The sequence below is a fragment of the Pelophylax lessonae genome (assembly GCF_965119305.1).
Source record: "Pelophylax lessonae genome assembly, chromosome: 1".
Taxonomy (NCBI): domain Eukaryota; kingdom Metazoa; phylum Chordata; class Amphibia; order Anura; family Ranidae; genus Pelophylax; species Pelophylax lessonae.
In genome coordinates this window covers 872226314-872248238 of record NC_138768.1, presented here as the reverse complement: position 1 = coordinate 872248238, position 21925 = coordinate 872226314, and the positions used below count along the sequence as shown (strand labels likewise).

The window sequence follows — 21925 nt, the reverse complement described above, 5'->3', positions numbered from 1 at the left end:
CAGTCACTTTATTTATTTCTTTATTTTGTGAAGTTATTTGATAATTAATTCACCACCTGTCATCTAACATCTCGGTTATCCATGCATAGTTGATTGATAGATTATTGTTCACTTGATGAAATATTTTTTTACAGGGATTCACACATTGAAGATATTTATTTATTTATTCATCCATTTATTTATTTGGGAACATTGTGTCACTTATTATTTATTAACGTTGCTGCACACCTCACTTTAGCACCCATTGCACCTTGTAAATTTAATTTTAATTTTAATTTATATTTACCACTTTGTTTTATACCTTGGCAACCTATTATTGATATTTGATGTTTACATCTATTATTGTTGGCATTTATTGCACTACAGCACCTATTTGAATTTGACATTTTAATATCATATTTGTTGTTTATACATTACAGCGGACATATTCATTTAGACAGCGCCGATCCCCCCCCCCCCCTTCAATACACCATATATTCCCCAATTGGGGTTATATTTAGGGGGCAGGCTGCAGCCTTACAACTATCCATAAGCGTGGATTTTTTGTCTCTTTTAATAAGACTTATGTTGACTAATGTGGACACTATCTGATAGGATGGGTGTTAGTTGAATTGCCAGTATTTCTCCCAGTGTTGGTTTACCAGTAATCGCTATGTACAGAGAATATGGCTTTAACCGGCCATGAGGAAAGACCGTTAGTTGTGGAAACCTTCCAATAACCACTTGCCGACCGCCGCACGACTGCGGCGGTCAGCCCCGGCCAGGCAAAGTGACGTAGTACTACGTCGCTACTTCCTGCCGGTCCTGTGCCCGCTCCCTCGCGCCCCCGCCGACACCGATGGCTTGATTGGGTTCAGAACCGATCAGTCATCAGGTCCAGGCCAATGGTTTTTGGCCTGGACCTGTAGATCGGTCCTGCCCAATCAGAAACCATGCTGAGCCTGTGAAAAGCAAACACAGGCTCGGAAAAGATGTGCCCTCCTCTCCCATGATCCTTTTTGGATGCATCTCGAGAGGAGGGCACATTTAACTGTAAGTACTGCATCTCGCACACACTTGTACACTTAGATAGGCACATTTAACCCCCGATCGCCCCCCCCCCCCCCAGTTAACCCCTACACCCCCTGTCACAACACACACTGTATAAAGCATATAGCATTTTCCTATATACCTGTATAAGTGTGATTTGTGACCAGGTGTAGCGCTTGCGACCCCCCCTTTTTCACTTAAAATACCCAACACCCCCTCCAATAAAGATTTAATCCCCTGATCCCCCCGTAATATACTGTGTTTTTGTATTTTGTATTAGTGCGATTATGACTTGACTTAGCGCTAGCGACTTAGTTTCTGTCCCAAAGGAGGTTTAGGGTCCCCGCAACCCCCCAATAAAGATTTAACCCCCTGATCCCCCCCCTGATCACCCCTACACCCCCTGTCACAACACACACTATATACAGTATATAGCATTTTCCTATATACCCTTATAACTGTGATTTGTGACCAGGTGTAGCGCTTGTGGCCCTCTCTTTTTCACTTAAAATACCCGCCACCCCCCCAAATAAAGATTTAACCACCTGATCCCCCCTGATCACCCCAAGGTAACCCCTTCCCCCCTGTCACATTACACCCTAATACAAACGTAATATACTGTTCTTCTGTATTTTGTATTAGTGTGTTTGTGACTTGAATTAGCGCTAGCGACTTAGTTTCTGTCCCAAGGAGGTTTAGGGTCCCCGCCACCCCCCCAATAAAGATTTAACCCCCTGATCCCCCCTGATCACCCCTACACCCCCTGTCACAACACACACTGTATACAGTATATAGCATTTTCTATATACCCGTATAAGTGTAACTTGTGACCAGGTCTAGCGCTTGCGGTCGTTCCTTTTATCCTTAGGATACCCGCCACCCCCTCCCAATAAAGATATAACCCCCTGATCCCCCCCCTGATCACATCCAGTTAACCCCTTCACCCCTGTCACATTGCACACTAATACACACGTAATATACTATTTTACTGTATTTTGCATTAGTGTGATTGTGACTTGAGGTTGCGCTTGCGAGTTAGTTTCTATCCCAAAGGAGGTTTAGGGTCCCCGCCACCCCCAATAAAGATTTAACCCCCTGCTCCCCCCCTGATCACCCCCAGTTAACCCCTTTATTGTCCTGTCACAGTGTCACTTTTATAGTGTACAGTTTTTTTTTCTGATCACTATTATTAGTGACACAGGTGACATTAGCTAGTGTTAGTGTCAGTCTAAAAAAGCGCAGATCCCCGGCGCATAGTTAGAAATAACCCCTTGATTACCACACACATACGCACATACACTTCCATTACTAGCATAGTGTTTGAACAGATCAATATCTGATCTGATCAGAACTATACTAGCGTCCCCATTGTTTAGGGTTCCCAAAACGCGGTGTTTGCACGGTCAGCACTGATTCCTGCCAGTGCCTGCGTTTAACCCCTCTGCTCAGCCCACCCCACCCAGGCAAGTGTAGTAATCAATAGATTACTGTCACTTACAAAAAAACACAACACACAAAACCGCTGTGTTAGCAGAGTCAGGCCTGATCCCTGCTAGCATTAGCAGTTTTTTTGGTAGCGCTTGAAATAGTCCTTGACAACCAGGTGCTTTTATTACCTGTGAGTCAACACTACTGTACCTGTAAATTTAGTTACCAAAGTGACCAAACTTTGGTACAGTGGTGAAGAGGCTTATAGTATACTGGCCGTGTCAGATGATAGCGATGGGGAAGCTACACTGACAGAATTAGTGTCAGTATACGAACCTGATGACAGCAGCGGCTCCCTGACAAATAGCTCTGACGACAGATGGGTCCCTGTTAGACCCAGGCGTACCCGACCCCATTCTGGAGTTGTTGAGATGCAGGAATCGCAGGGTGCTTGTATGGAGCAGAGTGTGGTTACTAGTGCCGCTCATCCTTCTGGCGACCTGGCAAGCGCCAGCGGCCTAGTACACCCTGGACCTAGTACAAACAGCGCTGCAGTATCACTTGGTGACGTGGCGAGTCCCATAATTGCAGTTGAAGCTAGTGTGGTGGCTAGCACGAGTAGTGGCCCGCAGCCACTGCGTATTCGAAGACAGGCCTGTAGAGCCCATAGTGCCCTCCCTGATGCGCTGGCATATCCCAATTGGCAACCCACTGATTCTACAGCGCCAGTACTTCCCCCATTCACTGCCCAACCTGGAATCCATGTGGAGACAGCTGGTTTTACTTCCCTGAATTTTTTTCAGCTGTTCTTCACGGAAGACCTTTTCAGATCTATTGTGGATCAATCAAATTTATACGCACAACAATTTATCGCCGCCAACCCAAATTCGCCCCTTGCTAGACAATTCGGCTGGAAACCTATAACGGTTTCCGATTTTAAAATCTTTCTGGGCCTTTCCCTCCACATGGGTATAACTAAACAGACTGAATTGTGGCTATTTTGGTCCACTAGCCCACTTCACCATATGCGCATGTACTCTGCCTCCATTTCCAGGGCGAGATACGAGCAAATTCTGCAATTTATGCATTTCAGCGACAATGAAATCTGTCGTCCTCGGGGAGACCCTGAATATGATCGGCTCCACAAAGTTCAGTCCCTCATAGACCACTTCAATCAGCGGTTTGCAGCCTTGTTTACCCCCGAACAAGTGGTCTGCATTGACGAGTCCCTGATTAAAATTACTGGCTGCCTTGCTATGAAACAGTACCTCCCCAGGAAGCGTGCCAAGTACGGGGTCAAGCTGTATAAACTGTGTGACAGGGCCACAGGTTATACAGTTAGTTTCCGGGTCTATGAGGGAAAAGATAGCACTGTGGAGCCCCTGAACTGCCCAGATTACATAGGGAGCAGTGGAAAGGGGTACCATTTGTACGTCGACAACTTTTACACAAGCGTGCCAGTATTTAGTCACCTGCTCGAATTACAAATTGGCGCATGTGGCACCGTGCGACCTAATCGCCGGGGCTTCCCCCAACGGCTTGTAAATTCCCGTCTTAGTCGGGGGGCGAGAGCCTGTTTGTAAACGGACAAATTGCTTGCGGTGAAGTGGAGGGATACACGGGATGTTTATGTTCTGTCCTCCCTTCACGCAGACACGACGATCCAAATGCCTACGGCAACTGGCGTTATGGAGAAACCCCTCTGTGTCCACGAATATAACCTTAATATGGGAGGGGTGGACCTTAACGACCAGCTTTTGGCGCCATATTTAGTTGCCCGTAAAGCCAGACGCTGGTACAAAAAAGGGTCTGTTTATTTATTCCAATTGGCTATGCTGAACGCCTTTGTCCTATACAGAGCGTCAGGACGAACTGGATCCTTCCTGGAATTCCAGGAAGAGATCAACCTTGCCTACCTGTACCCAGGAGGCATGCCTGCCCAACTTCCCCTTCCAGATGCAGTGAGCCGGCTGCATGAGAGGCATTTTTCACATGTCCTCCCGAGTGCCCCTACCCAAAGACACCCCCAAAGAAGATGTCGTTTCTGTAGCAGGCGTGGATTTAGGCGTGACACCCGCTTTTATTGTCCCAAATGTGCTGAGACTCCTGACCAACCTGGTCTCTGCATCGGGGAATGTTTCGAGCGCTACCATACACTAGTGAAGTATTAGTGTAGGGTACAGCACGACACAGTGTAGGGCACACAAACACAGGGTCTCGAAAGATGTTGGATGTCCATCGACATTTTGAGAGACCCAAGCTGGAAAATTGTAGTCGCAAATCGAGAAACAACAGTTAGAAAGAAAAATAAAAGGATCCAAAAACAGTTGTTGTGTCAGTCATTTTATATGTTCTTCTACTCTTCCTACTGTACTTTTACTGTACTTTGTTTGTTTTTCATTTTTTTGTGACCTGTTTCTTTTGCAGGTACTCGTCGGCTGCCACATTGATTTTATATATTCTGACACAAACAGCGTTTGCGCTCAGCATATATGGATACCTTTGCTGGCAGCAGCTGTGGTGATTTTCTGGTTTCAGCACTGCAGTTAAAATCCTATTTTGGTATACGTGGAATAGTGTCGTGTATACCCATCATTAAATTAAGTGGGTGGATGCTATGCTTGGGCGGTTAATGGTGGGTAATACTACACATTATTCCTGTGCTGATTTCTGATAGGTTCTCTTTTTTTTTTCCTTTCAGCCCACATGCTGAAAAACCTACACTATATGCCAAACAAGGACCAGCAATGTACTGGTATGTTGCTGGACTTTGAGTGGTTATACCAGGATGATGCCTGCAGATTTAGGCATCATCTTGGTATCGTTTTTTACAGCCAGCTGTCGGCTTACATGTAAAAGCAATCCTAGCTAATTGGCCGCTAGACTGCTTTTACATGCAGTGGGAGGGGACATGACTTCTGTTTCGCCAGAAATAAACAGGGCCATTGGGAAATTGGGAAAGTATTTTATCACACCAATTTTGGTGTGGCCAGATGCGTTAAGGTCAGAGGAGAGATCTAGAGTCTAAAAGACACCATTTTTTTAAAAAAAGAGTACCTGTCACTACAGATTGCTATCATAGGGGATATTTAAATTCACTGTGATAACAATAAAAATGATAAAAAAAAGAAAAAAAATGAAAGGAAAGGTGTCAAAATAACATAAAAAAGCGAAATAAAAAAAAAAATCAAGCCCCCCCCTGTCCCCCCGTGCTTGAGCGTAATGGCGCACGCAAGCGTTGGTCTAGTGTCATATGTAAACCGCAATTGCAGCATGCATGTGAGGTATTGCCGCGAATGCCAGGTCGAATGCTGTAATTCTTGCAGTAGACCTCCTCTGTAAGTCTAAAGTGGTAACCTGTAAAGACTTTTAAAGGCTTTTAAAAATGTACGTACTTTGTTGCCGCTGCACAGGCGTGCGCAAATTTTAAAGCATGTCATGTTTGGTATCTATGTACTCGGCATAAGATCATCTTTTAAATTTTGCCAAACAAATTGGAATTATATAGTGTATTTGGGCAAAAAACATAAAAAATATGTATTTTTTTTGCAGAAATTGCGTTTGGAAAATCTGTGCGCAAATACCGTGTGACAAAAAAATTTGCAACATCCACCATTTTATTCTATAGGGCCTCTGCTTTAAAGAAATAAATAATGTTTGGGGGTTCAAAGTAATTTTCTAGTAAAAAAAAAATTTTTTTTCATGTAAACAAAAAGTCACAGAAAAGGCTTGGTTTTCAAGTTGTTAGAAGAGTGGGTGATGTGTGGATAAGATTGAGCATAAAATGACAGTTCAAACACCCCCCAAATGAACCCTTTTTGAAAAGTAGACACCCAAAGCTATTTGCTGATAGGCATGGTGAGTCCATGGAGTATTTTATATTTTGCCCTAGGTTTCGGGAAGATGACAATTTTTTTTTTTTTTTTACAGAAAGTTGTCACTAAATGATATATTGCTCACGCATGCCATGGGTATATGTGAAATGACACCCCAAAATACATTCTGCTGCTGCTCCTGAGTACAGGGATACCACATGTGTGAGACTTTTTGGGAGCCTAGCTGTGTACGCGACCCCGAAAACCAATCCCCATCTTCAGGTTTTCTAATGGCGTAAATTGCTGATTTTACCACTGCGCTACCTGTCACAGTTTCAGAGGCCCTGAAATTTCAAGATAGCACAAAACCCCCCCAATGACCCCATTTTGAAAAGTAGACACTCCAAGCTATTAGCTGAGAGGCATGGTGAGTCCATGGAATAGTTTATATTTTGCCACAGGTTTCGGGAAAATTTTTTTTTTTTTGTTTTTTGTTTTTTTACACAAAGTTGTCAGTAAATGATATAATGCTCACACATGCCATGGGTATATGTGAAATGACACCCCAAAATACATTCTGCTGCTTCTCCTGAGTACAGGGATACCCCATGTGTGAGACTTTTTGGCAGTCTAGCCGCGTACAGGACCCCATAAAACCAATCCGCACCTTCCACCTTTCTAAGGGCGTAAATTGTTGATCTCACTCCTTACTACCTATCACACTTTTGAAGTCCTTGAAATGCCAAGATGGCACAAACCCCCCCCCCCCCAAATTACCCCATTTTGCAAAGTAGACACTTTGATCTATTTGTTAAGAGGCATGGTGAGTATTTTGCGGCTCTCATTTTTTTTGGAAAATGAAGAAAAAACAGGAAAATGCATTTTTTTCCTCTTTTTTCAATTTCCAAAACTTTGTGACAAAAAGTGAGATCTGCAAAACACTCAACATGCCTCTCTGCAAATAGGTTAGGGTTTCTACTTTCCGAAAAGGGGTCATTTTGGGAGGGGGGGGGGGGTTGTGCTGTTTTGGCATTTCATGGCCTCTGAAACTGTGATAGGTAGTCAGGAGTGAAATCAACAATTTACGCCCTTGAAAAGCCTAAAAGTGGGGATTGGTTTTCGGGTCCTGTACTCGGCTAGACTGCAAAAAAAGTCTCACACATGGGGTATCCCTGTACTCAGGAGAAGTGCAGAATGCATTTTGGGGTGTCATTTCACATATACTTATGGCATGTGTGAGCAATATATCATTTACTGACAGCTTTGTGTAAAAAAAAAAAAACAATATATATATATATATATATATTTCCCGGAACTTGTGGCAAAATATAAAATATTCCATGGACTCACCATGCCTCTCAGCAAATAGCTTGGGGTGTCTACTTTCCAAAATGGGGTCATTTGGGGGGGTTTTGTGCTATCTTGGAATTTTAAAGCCTCCGAAACTGTGACAGGTAGTGCAGAGGTGACATGCACAATTTACGCCATTAGAAAACCTGAGAGTGTTGATTGGTTTTCGCGGTCCTGTACACAGCTAGGCTCCCAAAAAGTCTCATACATGGGGTATCCCTGTACTCAGGGGAAGCAGTAGAATCTATTTTGGGGTGTCATTCCACATATACCCATGGCATGTGTGAGCAATTTATCATTTAGTGACAACTTTGTGTTAAAAAAAAAATAAAAAGTGTAATTTTCCCAAAACTTGTGGCAAAATATAAAATATTCCATGGACTCACCATGCCTCTCAGAAAATAGCTTGGGGTGTCTACTTTCCAAAATGGGGTCATTTGGGGGGGGTTTTGTGCTAACTTGAAATTTCAGGGCCTCCGAAAATGTGATGGGTAGTGAGGAGTAAAATCAAATATTTACGCCATTAGAAAACCTAAAGATGGTGATTGATTTTGGGGGTCCCGTACACAGCTAGGCTCCCAAAAAGTCTCACACATGGGGCATCCCCATACTCAGGAGAAGCGGCAGAATGTATTTTGGGGTGCCATTCCACATATACCCATGTCATGTGTAAGAAATGTATCTTTTAGTGACAACGTGTAAAAAAAAAAAATTAAAAAAAAAATTGTAATTTTCCCAAAACTTGTGGCAAAATATAAAATATTCCATGGACTCACCATGCCTCTCAGCAAACAGCTGGGGTGTCTACTTTCCAAAATGGGGTCATTTGGGGGGGTTTTGTGGTATCTTGACATTTCAGGGCCTCCTAAACCGTTATAGGTAGTGAGAAAATGCAATGCAAAATGTACGCCCTTTGAAATTCTGATGGTGGTGATTTGTTTTCGGCCTCCCGTACACTGTTAGGCTCCCAAAAAGTCTCAAATATGTGGTATCCCTGTACTCAGGAGAAGCAGCAAAATATATTTTGGGGTGTAATTACACATATACCCATGGCATGTGTGAGCAATATATCATTTCAATGACAACCTTTTTTTTTTACACAAACACCTGTGACAAAAAAATGAAATATTCAATGAGCTCAACATGCCTCTCAGAACATTCCTTAGGATGTCTACTTTCCAAAAAGTGGTAGTTTGGGGGGGGGGGGTTGTACTTCCCTGCCATTTTAGCACTTCCTGAAATGAGATAGGCAGTCAGAAATTAAAGCTGCGTAAATTTCAGTATTTACACCATAGTTTGTAGACGCTATAACTTTTGCGCAAACCGATAAAAATACGCTCATTTAATTTTTTTTTGTCAAAGACATGTAGCTAAATATATTTTGGCCAAAAAAATGACATAAATTGAGTATATTGGATATTTTTTAAAAGACAAATTTGAAAATGTCATTTTTTCGCAAAATTTTCGCTCTTTTTTTATTAACCCCTTCCCTACCGCGCCATTATAAAATGACGTCGGCAGGAATCCTTTCTCGATCCGGGCGGCCGTCATATGACGTCCGCCCGGTCTCGCCGCTACTGCGCGCCCCCGGGGGCACGCAGCGCGGCGATCAGGGATGAAGCTCGTCCCTCGGACAGAGCCCACCCCCAATCTAGGTAAAGAGCCAATGAAATTGGCTCTTTACCACGTGACCGGCTGTGTCCAATCACAGCCGGTCACAAATGTCAACAGAGAACAGGTAACTAGCTGTCACCGTGTTCTCCTCCTCACACACTGATCCTGTGTGAGGAGGAGATTGTGGTAACAGCTAGTTACCAAGTACAGTGCACCCCAAACACACTGATTGCCCCCCCCCAATAAAGAGCACCTGTCACTAGCCCATCAAAGTACCCGAGTACCTGTCACCAGCCCATCAGGTACTCTGATGACAGGTACTCGGGTACTCTGATGACAGGTACTTGGGTACTCTGATGGGCTGGTGACAGGTATTTGGGTACTCTGATGACAGGTACTCGGGTACTCTGATGACAGGTACTCGGGTACTCTGATGGGCTGGTGACAGGTACTCGGGTACTCTGATGACAGGTTATTGGGTACTCTGATGACAGGTACTGTGATGACAGGTACTCGGGTACTCTGATGACGGGTACTCTGATGACAGGTACTCGGGTACTCTGATGACAGGTACTCGGGTACTCTGATGACAGGTACTCGGGTACTCTGATGGGCTGGTGACAGGTACTCGGGTACTCTGATGACAGGTTATTGGGTACTCTGATGACAGGTACTGTGATGACAGGTACTCGGGTACTCTGATGACGGGTACTCTGATGACAGGTACTCGGGTACTCTGATGACAGGTACTCGGGTACTCTGATGACAGGTACTCGGGTACTCTGGTACTTTGAGTACCCATCACCGGAGTACCGGAGTACCCGTCATCGGAGTACCCGAGTACCTGTCACCTACCCATCAGAGTACCCGAGTACCTGTCACCTACCCATCAGAGTACCCGAGTACCTTCCACCTGCTCATCAGAGTACCTGACACCTGAAGTACCCGAGTACTTGCCACCTGCTCATCGTACCCATCACTACTCATCAGTACCCATCAGTACCCATCAGTACCTATCGCCTATCAGTATCAGTACTGATCATCTGTACCCATCATCAGTACAGTATCAGTATCACCTATCAGTATCAGTACTACTCATCAGTACCTATCACCTGCCTGTCACCTGCCCATAAGAGTACCCGAGTACCTGTCACCTGCCTATCGGAGTACTCGAGTACCTGCCACTTGCTCATCAGTACCAGAGTACCTGTCACCTGCCCAGCAAAGTACCCTAATACCTGTCACCCTTCATACAGCCACCATGTCTAAGTCCAAAAAGGTTTATATACGTCCTCCGTTTAAACCTAAATACCGGTGTTATGGCAGCAGATAGCTGCCATAACCCTGGTATTTTTTTAAACGGTGGACGGTTGGCTTTCCGATAAGGGTGGTCCCAGCGGCGGATTCGCCGCGGGATGACCCTTCCGGGGTGGCGGAAGAGGTGCCCTCCCCCCCTCCCGCCGCATTCTGGTCCTTTTCCCCGCTTACCGGACCCGCCGGCAGCGGGGAAAACTATCCGGTCCCAGATCCTCACAGACAGGATGTCGAGTGAGGGCAAGCTTGCCCTCACTCGACTCTATGGTCTTGGAGGACCGGAGCTACGGCAAACGTCGTTGCCTAGCAACCAGTTTAAAGGTCCCTTTTTTTTTTTTCATTTTATTTAATTTTTTTTTTTTTCTATCTTTTAGTGTACTTGTGAGATCTGAGGACTTTTTGACCCCAGATCTCACAAAAAAGAGGTCCTGTCGTGCCTTTTTCTATTACAAGTAATGTTTACATTTCTTGTAATAGAAATAAAAATGATCAATTTTTTTTTTTAAAACAGTGTAAAAATAAAAAATAATAAATAAAATAAATAGTAAAAAAAAAAAAAATTAAAGCGCCCTGTCCCCGTGAGCTCGCGCGCAGAAGCCAACGCATACGGAAACCCCGCCCACATATGTAAACAGTGTTCAAACTACACATGTGAGGTATTGCCGCCATCGTTAGAGCGAGAGCAATAATTTGAGCCCTAGACCTCCTCTGTAACTCTAAGATAGCAACCTGTAGAAATTTTTAAAATGTCGCCTATGGGGATTTTTAAGTACCAAAGTTTGTCACCATTCTGTGAGCGTGCGCAATTTTGAAGCATGACATGTTGGGCATCTATTTACTTGGCGTAACATTATCTTTCACATTATGGAAAAAAATTGGGCTAACTTTACTGGTTTCTTATTTTTTTATTCAAAAAAGTTAATTTTTTCCAAAAAAATTGCGTTTGGAAGACCGCTGCGCAAATATGGTGTGATAAAAAATATTGCAATAATCTCCATTTTATTCTCTAGGGTCTCTGCTAAAAAAAAAATATATAATGTTTTGGGGTTCTAAGTAGTTTTCTAGCAAAAACAACTGATTTTAGCTTGTAAACACCAAATGTCAAAAATAGGCCTAGGCAAGTGGCTAGGAGGCATGATGATGCTCCTTGGATGTTGGGCCCCTCTATATGGCTAGGCTGTGAAAAAGTCTCACACATGTGGTATTGCCATACTCAGGAGGAGTGGCAGAATGTATTTTGGGGTGTCATTTTTGCTATGTACATGCTATGTGTTAGGAATATCCTATAAATTGACAACTTTGTGTAAAAAAAAAAGTTTTTATTTTTTTCCCACATTTTCCAAAAACTTGTGGAAAAAAATGACATGTTCAAAGGACTCATAATGCCTCATAGAATATACGTTGGAGTGTTTGCTTTCCAAAATTGGGTCATTTTGTGGACTTTTCCATTGTATTGGTGCTCTAGGGCCTTGAAAAGTGTGATAGGTAGTAAGAAAGTTTTATGTGTATTTATGCTCCTAAAACGCCTTATGGTGCTACTTGGACATGGAGTCTCTTTTTGTGGCCAGGCTGTGTAAAAGTCTCACACATGTGGTATCACCATACTCAGGAGTAGCAGAATGAATTTTGGGGTGTCATTTTTGCTGTGTACATGCTATGTGTTAGAAATAGCTTATAAATTGACAACGTTTTGGGAAAAAAAAGAAAAAAAAATTTTTTTCTTCATTTTCCCAAGAATTGTGGGAAAAAATTATAACTTCAAAAAACTCACCATGCCTCTTACTAAATACCTTGGACTGTCTACTTTACAAAAAGGGGTCATTTGGGGGGTATTTGTACTATCCTGACATTTCAGGGCCTCAAGAAAGGAGATAGGCCATCAGTACATCTGGTGTGATCAATTTTCAGTAATTGGTACCATAGCTTCTAGACTCAATAACTTTCACACAGACTAAAAAATATACACTAATTTGGGTTAATTTTACCAGAGATATGTAGAAGTATAAATTTTGGCCCAAATGTATGAAGAAAAAATAATTTTTTGCAAAATTTTATAATAGAAACTAAAAAAAAGTGTTTTTTTTTCAAAATGTTTGCTCTTTTTTTGCTTATATCACGAAAAAAAAAAACCCCAGTTGTGATCAAATACCACCAAAAGAAAGCTCTATTTGTGTGAAAAAAATGATAAAAATTTTATTTGGTTACAGTGTAGCATGACTGAGCAATTGTCATTCAAAGTGTGAGAGTGCTGAAAGCTGAAAATTGGTCTGGGCAGGAAGGGGGTCTAACTGCTGTGTATGGAAGCGGTTAATATCGCAAAAAATAAAAAGCACAGAGGTGATCAAATACCACCAAAAGCTCTGTTTGTGGGAAAAAAAGGACATAAATTTCGTTTGGGTACAGCATTGCATGACCGCGCAATTGTCAGTTAAAGTCACAAAGTGCAAGTTGAAAAAAGGGGTCTGGTCAGGAAGGGGGTAAAATCTTCCGGGGCTTAAGTGGTTAAATGGAGACCGCATGCCACTCACCTGATCATCCCGGCCGGCAGGCGCTCTGTGCGCCGGTCTGGGTCTATGGAAGTGCAATGTGAAGTCCTCCACGCAAATGTATATCAGTAAGAGAGGGCCCCATGATTCGCTGGCAGAGATATGTTTATGATGTGGAATTCTTATTGTTTTGATAATTATCTGCCCTTTAGCTGGAATAATGACTGGTAGCTTTCTATTATGCTCGGACCAAAAGATTGAAATACTGCTTCTATTTCCTTTGCAGATATAGTCTGGAACTTTTACTGGAACAGTAGCATAATCACTATCAAGTATGGTTTTTTAAGAACTATATTATATAGGATTCACTCTAACAGGTTATGATGGGAGTGCATGCACATGTATTAGAGGGGCAACATTCATGAGATACACTCTAGTTCCATTGTATAGTGTTTGGCAGGCATTTTACTACTCATGGGACTAGCTAAAGTGCACGGTTCCTCGTGCCACCAAAGGCGGGAACTCATGCATGCTGCTCAGCGCGTTCATGAACATACACTCCTCCTTCTATTGAACTTTAGAATGTATGCTTGTGTGATTGGTTGTTACTTTGTATAGAGCTCATGTTATGCGATTGTACACCAGAGGCTGATTGGTTATGTTGTATAGCCGTCACCTCCCACTGTAAACCCCTGTTTTCTGGCCATAAATTAACGAGGGACCTGTGTTGGAGCAGGACTTTTTTTCTGTTGGCAACGACCGTGACACAGCTTGTGCCTGTTTTACTCTTTGCCGCCGAATTTCTTTATACAAAAGAGCTGTACATCTTACTTTCAGTACAAGGGATTAATGGCGTTTGGTGTGTATTAATATCCTCAATTGCGCTTTTTAGTAGTGAATTTCTATGCGCCAAGCCGCATTGATTTCCACCACAGTCTTTGGGAGTGTTTGACTATTCTTCCAGAATTGCATTTGTGAGATCAGGCACTGATGTTGCATTAGAAGGTCTGGCTCGCAGTCTCCACTCTAATTCATCCCAAAGGTGTTCCAGTGAAGGGAACTCTTAAGGCGTCAGCATACCAAGACATTTTGGACAATTTCATGCTCTCAACTTTGTGGGAACAGTTTGGGGATGACTCTTTCCTGTTCCAACATGACTGCGCACCAGTGCACAAAGCAAGGTCCATAAAGACCTGGCTGATTGAGTTTAGGGTGGAGGAACATGACTGGCCTGCACAGAGTCCTGACCTCAACCTGATAGAACACCTTTGGGATGAATTAGAGTGGGGACTGCGAGCCACGCCTTCTCGTCCAAAACATCAGTGCCTGACCTTTACAAACGCACTTCTGGAAGAATGGTCAAACATTCCCATAGATACACTCCTAAACCTTGTGGACAGCCTTCCCAGAAGAGATGAAGCTGTTATAGCTGCAAAGGGTGGGCCAACTCAATATTGAACCCTATGGACTAAGACTGGAATGTCATTAAAGTTCATGTGTGTGTAAAGGCAGGTGTCCCAATACTTTTGGTAATATAGCGTATATGTGAAGCGATGCGTACATTGATGGCGCTATATAAGTACCAGTAATAAATAGGTAGCAGTAGCAAAATACAACTTGGCAGGGCTGATACCATTCTTCTGATTTCAGTCCAAAAGCTCCTGTGTGCAGTCAGCTGACAAGAGGACTTAGAGGCTAAATACATTTTTGAAAGGATCAACAGGTATCTTTCTCTACATGCAGGAACCTTTACAGTGATAAAACATGGGGAAATGTGTATAAACCCTACCAGAAATGTTGGAGATCTCTCCTTCTGGACACGAGACGCACTCATAGCAGCATTTATGGATGGAAGATGCAAACTTTTTTCTAGTGCCAGGTAAACAGGGATCTGAGCACCGAGATACCGGAAGCTGAAATCAGATATTATTAATATTATAATAATGTAAATGTACATAATTTCTTCTGAGGCTGTACAAACTAAGTGTTACAAATAGGAGTGAGGTTCCAGTTTTCCTCTCTAATGGGTTCAAGGTGAATTCTGCAGGTCTGAGGTCCATTCGGGGGGCAGTATTTTGTGAGTTTTTATTCATTTGTGGTGGTTATTGATTTCTATTGTATGTTGATACGGCCTCCATTTTAAGTACACTTTTTTTTCTAAATTCCAGCTCCCCTATGTATGAATATACCATTAATGTACTTATTTTGCTCAAATAAAAAGAAACGTTATATTTATCTTACACACCCCTTACCTCAGTGTCCAGCTGGATGTAAAAAAAACATTTCTCCATGACTTCCTGGACAGATCTCGGTATGTGACACAGGAAGGAGTGACCTCTTTAGTACACACCCTGCATTATCTACCCTCCTACTCCAGCACATTACCACCCCTCATCAGGTGCACAGTTTTTCTATGCAATCAGTAAATACCATTGTCACTAAATACACAACCATAGATTGTTCATTTGGCAGAGTGTGCAGGAGCTGAGCGATCAGATAACAGCCTGTGTGGATAAAGCTGTAATATTGAAAACAGGAGAAGTATGTTCTGGGTTCTGAAAGCTCACCATACACTATTTGATATCCTTTAGATGTACCATCAACTACACTATATTACCAAAAGTATTGGTACGCCTGCCTTTACACTCACATGAACTTTAACCACTTCTGGACCAGAAGATTTTCCCCCTTAACGACCAGGCCATTTTTTGCAATTTGGCACTGGGTTACTTTAACGGACAATTGCGCTGTCGTGCGACGCTGTACCTGAATAAAATTTAGGTCATTTTTTTCCCATAAATAGAGCTTTCTTTTGGTGATATTTGATCACCTGTGCGATTTTTTTTTTTTTGCTGTAAACAAAAAAAGAGCAACAATTCTGAAAAAAAAAAAAAACAATATTTTTTTAATTTTAAAAAAATCAAATTTTGCATAATTTTAGGCCAATTGGTATTCTGCTACATATTTTTGGTAAAAAAAAAACCCAATAAGCGTATTTTGATTGGTTTGCACAAAAGTTATTGCATCTACAAGCTAGGGGAAAGATTTATGTCATTTCTATATTTTTTTTACTAGTAATGGCGACGATCAGCGTTTTCTTAGCGGGACTGCGACATTGCGGCGGACAGATCGGACCCCGAACTAACATTTTTTACACTTTTGGGGGGACCAGAGACATTATTACAGTAATCACAACTATAAATATGCGAGGTTACTGTAATAATGACACTGGCAGGTAAGGGGTTAACACCAGGGGCAATCAAAGGGTTAAGTGTGAGCCTAGGGGGTGTTTTCTAACTGTGGGGGGGGGGCTTGTGAAATCAACACAGAGACCTGTGTTCCTAAATAGAACACAGGAACTCTGCATTGATTTCTGAGAGAACAACGGTCTGCCTGAGAGAACAACGGTCTGCTGTGTTTACAATGGCAGACCGCCGTTCTCTCTTCACGGGGAGCGATCGCGGGTGCCCGGCGGCAATTGTGGCTGCCGGCCCCATATATCGGCTGGGGAGTGGGCGCGCCCCCAGGATCGCTACCACGGACCGTCGTACAGGTACATCGATAAGTGGGAACCTGCTGACCTGCCACCGTATAACTGCGGTGGCTGGTTGTCAAGTGGTTAAACACTCCACACTAACACATTACACTGACACACTATACTAACAATACACTAATACTCTACACTCAGAGACGCAATAAGTGAACACATTAACTCAGAGGTGTACCTAGAGCATTTGGCACCAGGGACGGATCCTATATCTGGCACCCCCCCCCCCCCCCTTGTTGATGGGGAATTCAGTGGCGGGTGATTTGTTGGGCGACTGGCTGGTGTTAGCACCTAAATTATCCCGACACCATGCTTGATATGGTGTCAGGATGATCAAATCACAACATTACTGTATTACTACTTTGTAATATATAATGAAAAAGTTTAACTCACCATATTGCAGAATCAATGGGAACCCTGAGCTTGTCACTTGCCAGGTGCCACCGTCGCCTGCCACCAGATGTAGCGTGCCACAGTCCCCTGTCACCAGATGTAGCATGCCACCATCGCCTGCCACCAGATGCAGTGGCCCACCGTGGCCTGTCACCAGATGTAGCGTACCACCATCACCTGTCACCGGATGCATCGTGCCACCGTCACTTGCCACTAGATGTAACGTGCCACCATCGCCTGCCACCGGATGCAGCATCCCACCATTGCCTGTCACCAGATGTAGTGTGCCCCCGTCGCCTGCCACCAGATGCAGCGTGCCACCGTCACTTGCCACTAGATGCAGTGAGCCACCATCGCCTGCCACCGGATGCAGCATCCCACCGTCGCCTGTCACCAGATGTAGTGTGCCACCATCACCTACCACCAGATGCAGCGTGCCACCGTCACCTGCTACCAGAGGCAGCGTGCCACAATCGCCTGCCATCAGATGCAGCGTGCCACCATCGCCTGCCACCAGATGCAGTGTGCCGCTGACACCCATCGGACATCCGATCCAACAAAATCCTCTGAAAACAGACAGATGGTGATATGTTTGCCATTCCATCAAGTAGGCTTGATGGGATGACAATCGGATGGAAACGGGCATGAAGTCAGTTTCCATCCGACCGCCCTATAGAAGAGAGCAGACCGCTGATCCCTGCTGAGCAGGTGGATAGCAAGACCCGTCATTCGCCTGCTCAGCCAGGGATCAGCGGAGAAATCCCCTGCTGAGCAGGTGAATTCCGCTCGGATGGATCCGGCCTATGTGAAAGGGGCCAAACAGGGACATGATCCCAAGAGCTTACAATCTGAGATACCCGAGGAGACACCTGCCTATTGACTATGCACCATTGAAATACCAAGTAAAACAGAAAGGGGGGGGGGGGGAACAGCGCTCAAAAATTCATAACCAATATTCAAATTCCCGTGGAATACAGAATAATAAATAAATATCAAATTTTCAAGTGCACAGTGCAATTATCAATGTAAACAAAGTTCCAATGTATCAGTTCTGTGTATATCACATTTAAATAAAATGATCGTGCATGATACAAAAACACCATATAAACAAGTGACAATGCATAGATATATAAATAAAGTGTTTTGTAAAAAGTTAATATTATATAGTCCTTATGTGCTAAAAAAGCAAGTGCAAAAACAATTTGGTGCTTTAAAGTGCTCAATGTCCTATCAAGGAGTGCTTCCTTAGACCGAGATGGAAAAGGAGGAAAGGGAAATCCTCCTCCAGATGTTTCACACACTTACCAGATGGCCCCTTGGGGTCTAGCATTGGTAAGTGGTATGCTGTGTGCAGAATCCCAGTATGGATGGAATACCGGCCCCAGCTTGTGTATGGATCTCTCCACTCGATCCGATTGGTACATTTCCTCTAATGCCTCTCCTTAGACCACAATCAGCTTCAGGGTCCGCAATAGATGAATGGAACATTCGATGAAAAGCTATTAAAACCCCCCCTCCTCTTGACAGTAGCAGAGGCAAATCCAGTTTGTAGCTCTCTGCAATGCTGTCTGAGTTCAGCCCTGGGACTCAGACAGCATTATAATTTTATAAATTTAAAATTTTATTACTAGCTCTATTTTCCTAGGCGCGGTCACGTGATTTATTGAGTCACGCCCCTTTTTTTCATTGAAATACCAAGCCTTAGTCAATGCTGACCTTCTTTTGAAATTGCTAGTAGCCTGGCTGTCATGTTAAGCTCCATGCCCAAAGCGGAGTTCCAGCCGTTTTGGTGTTTATTAAAAGTCAGCAGCTACAAAAATTGTATCTGCTGACTTTTGTTAAACACACACTCACCTGTCCCACAATTCAGCGATGTGACCAGCCGTGGCCTGAGTTCTCTCCCTCTGCTCTCTGAGGTGCCGGCATCTCTAGTTTGGGCACCGGGCTGTGACAGCTTGCGGCTTCTGAGCCGGGTGTGCACTACGCACACATCCTGAATGGCCGGGCAATCTTCTGGGACCTGTGACGGGTCCCAGAAGATTTCAGGGAGGGAGGGGGGGGGAGGAGAACTTCAGCTCGAGCTGCCTAGGCAGCCCAAGCAGAAGTGGGAGCAGCTACCTGTCAAATCTAGGTACCCACTCACCCTCCAAAAAAATGACATGCCAAATGTGGCATGTCAGTGGGTCAGCAGCACCTAAAGCGGAAGTTCCCCTTTTGGTTGGAACTCCGCTTTAAACTATTCTAAATCACTGCCACAAAACAGGCTAATAACCTGCATTCAATGTGGAGAGGTGGGCATGTGATGACGCCCCCTCCCCCTCATTTTCAGATTCCTCGGTCGGTACTCCGGCGGGGAGGAGATGTCTGGTATGGGCAGCAATCACACAACCCAAGGAGGTGGGTGGAGCTAATTACTTGGCGCGGAGGAGCAGAAAGTTAAATCCTCCTCTGCTGTGAATGCTGGGGCCTCGGCCTCACTCTGTGTCTGTCTGTGTGCCTGACATCACTGGTTGCTGCTAGACACCAGGCGGCTAGCAAGGACGTCGTTCAGGAATCAGGCAATATAGTTGATAGGGTGGCTTTTGTGTGTCAGTTTCATTGTGGGACACTGCATTTTCCCAGATCGAAGCTGCCTGGGACAGACATGCCAGATACCCCCCAATGTGTGGCACCCAGGGCAGACCGGCCCCCTGCCCCCCCTGTTGGTATACCACTGCATTAACTGCTAGTAGCAAAATGAGCCCTGCTCTATCTCCAACTTCACACTGCAAACGCTTCCTATGGGAAGGAGCCTTTTATAGTGTGGGGTGGGACTTTGAGTACTAAGCTGTGATTGGAGAAAGTCATCATCACTTAGTCCAATCAGGGCTTTGACATTGCTAATTGGCAAAGCCTTGCACCTGACCAGCAGTCCCTAGAATGCTCTGTGAAGCTTGCAGTGTATTGTGGGGTGCTCGGGGGGGGGGGGGGGAGGGGACATCCCGCCGATCTAACCGCAAATTCGGATGTTCACCGAATGGGTGAACAGGCGAAGTGCAGACCGAACTTTTGCTGGGCTCGAACTGTCCGCCCATCTCTAGTGATAGGCAGTCAGAAAGTAAAAGCTGTGGGGTTTTTTGTTTGTTTTTGTTTTTTTTTTTAACCAATACATTTTGGCCTAAGTCCCCGTTCACACTGGGGCGACCTGTCAGGCGATCTGGTCGCCTGACAGGTCGCCGTAGGTCGCCTTCCATAGAGAAGCTGCGGACCCGTTCTAATAGGAGCGACACAAGTCGCTACGACCTAGAAAAAGGGTCCGGAGCTTCTTTGGGGCGACCCGGAGCGACCTGCATAGACTTCAATGATATGAAATCCGTGCCGGCCGCTCCAAGGTCACGGTGCGAGCAGCGCGCCGCGACCTATGTTGTCGCCCCGGCAAGTAGCGTCGCCCCAGTGTGAACGGGGCCTCAATTTATGAAGAAGTTTGATATTATTGGATATGTTTTTATAACATATATTTTGTAACATTTTATAAAATTTTTGGTCTTTTTTTGGTTTATACAGTGCCTTGCGAAAGTATTCGGCCCCCTTGAACTTTGCGAACCTTTTGCCACATTTCAGGCTTCAAACATAAAAATATAAAACTGTAATTTTTTTGTGAAGAATCAACAACAAGTGGGACACAATCATGAAGTGGAACGAAATTTATTGGATATTTCAAACTTTGTTAACAAATAAAAAACTGAAAAATAGGGCGTGCAAAATTATTCAGTCCCTTTACTTTCAGTGCAGCAAACTCTCTCCAGAAGTTCAGTGAGGATCTCTGAATGATCCAATGTTGACCTAAATGACTAATGATGATAAATAGAATCCACCTGTGTGTAATCAAGTCTCCGTATAAATGCACCTGCACTGTGATAATCTCAGAGGTCCGTTTAAAGCGCAGAGAGCATCATGAAGAACAAGGAACACACCAGGCAGGTCCAAGATACTGTTGTGGAGCAGTTTAAAGCCGGATTTGGATACAAGAAGATTTCCCAAGCTTTAAACATCCCAAGGAGCACTGTGCAAGCGATAATATTGAAATGGAAGGAGTATCAGACCACTGCAAATCTACAAAACCTGGCCGTCCCTCTAAACTTTCAGCTCATACAAGGAGAAGACTGATCAGAGATGCAGCCAAGAGGTCCATGATCACTCTGGATGAACTGCAGAGATCTACAGCTGAGGTGGGAGACTCTGTCCATAGGACAACAATCAGTCGTATACTGCACAAATCTGGCCTTTATGGAAGAGTGGCAAGAAGAAAGCCATTTCTTAAAGATATCCATAAAAAGTGTCGTTTAAAGTTTGCCACAAGCCACCTGGGAGACACCAAACATGTGGAAGAAGGTGCTCTGGTCAGATGAAACCAAAATCAAACTTTTTAGCAACAATGCAAAACGTTATGTTTGGCGTAAAAGCAACACAGCTCATCACCCTGAACACACCATCCCCACTGTGAAACATGGTGGTGGCAGCATCATGGTTTGGGCCTGCTTTTCTTCAGCAGGGACAGGGAAGATGGTTAAAATTGATGGGAAGATGGATGGAGCCAAATACAGGACCATTCTGGAAGAAAACCTGATGGAGTCTTCAAAAGACCTGAGACTGGGACGGAGATTTGTCTTCCAACAAGACAATGATCCAAAACATAAAGCAAAATCTACAATGGAATGGTTCACAAATAAACATATCCAGGTGTTAGAATGGCAAAGTCAAAGACCAGACCTGAATCCAATCGAGAATCTGTAGAGAAAACTGAAAACTGCTGTTCACAAACGCTCTCCATCCAACCTCACTGAGCTCTCGATGTGCAAAACTGATAGAGACATACCCCAAGTGACTTACAGCTGTAATCGCAGCAAAAGGTGGCTCTACAAAGTATTAACTTAAGGGGGCTGAATAATTTTGCACGCCCAATTTTTCAG

General features: G+C 44.1%; 1 protein-coding gene across 1 annotated transcript in view; it reads right to left on the bottom strand.

Annotated features, from left to right (window-relative positions):
* Positions 1-21925, bottom strand: part of LOC309550327 (vomeronasal type-2 receptor 26-like) — a gene marked incomplete at both ends in the record, with an annotated part of 58818 nt that overhangs the window by 7382 nt on the left and 29511 nt on the right. Inside the window, one exon of the mRNA XM_082250724.1 lies at positions 14826-14949. Within this exon, the coding sequence (XP_082106850.1) occupies positions 14826-14949 (124 nt within the window). The remainder of the gene's footprint in view (positions 1-14825; positions 14950-21925) is intronic.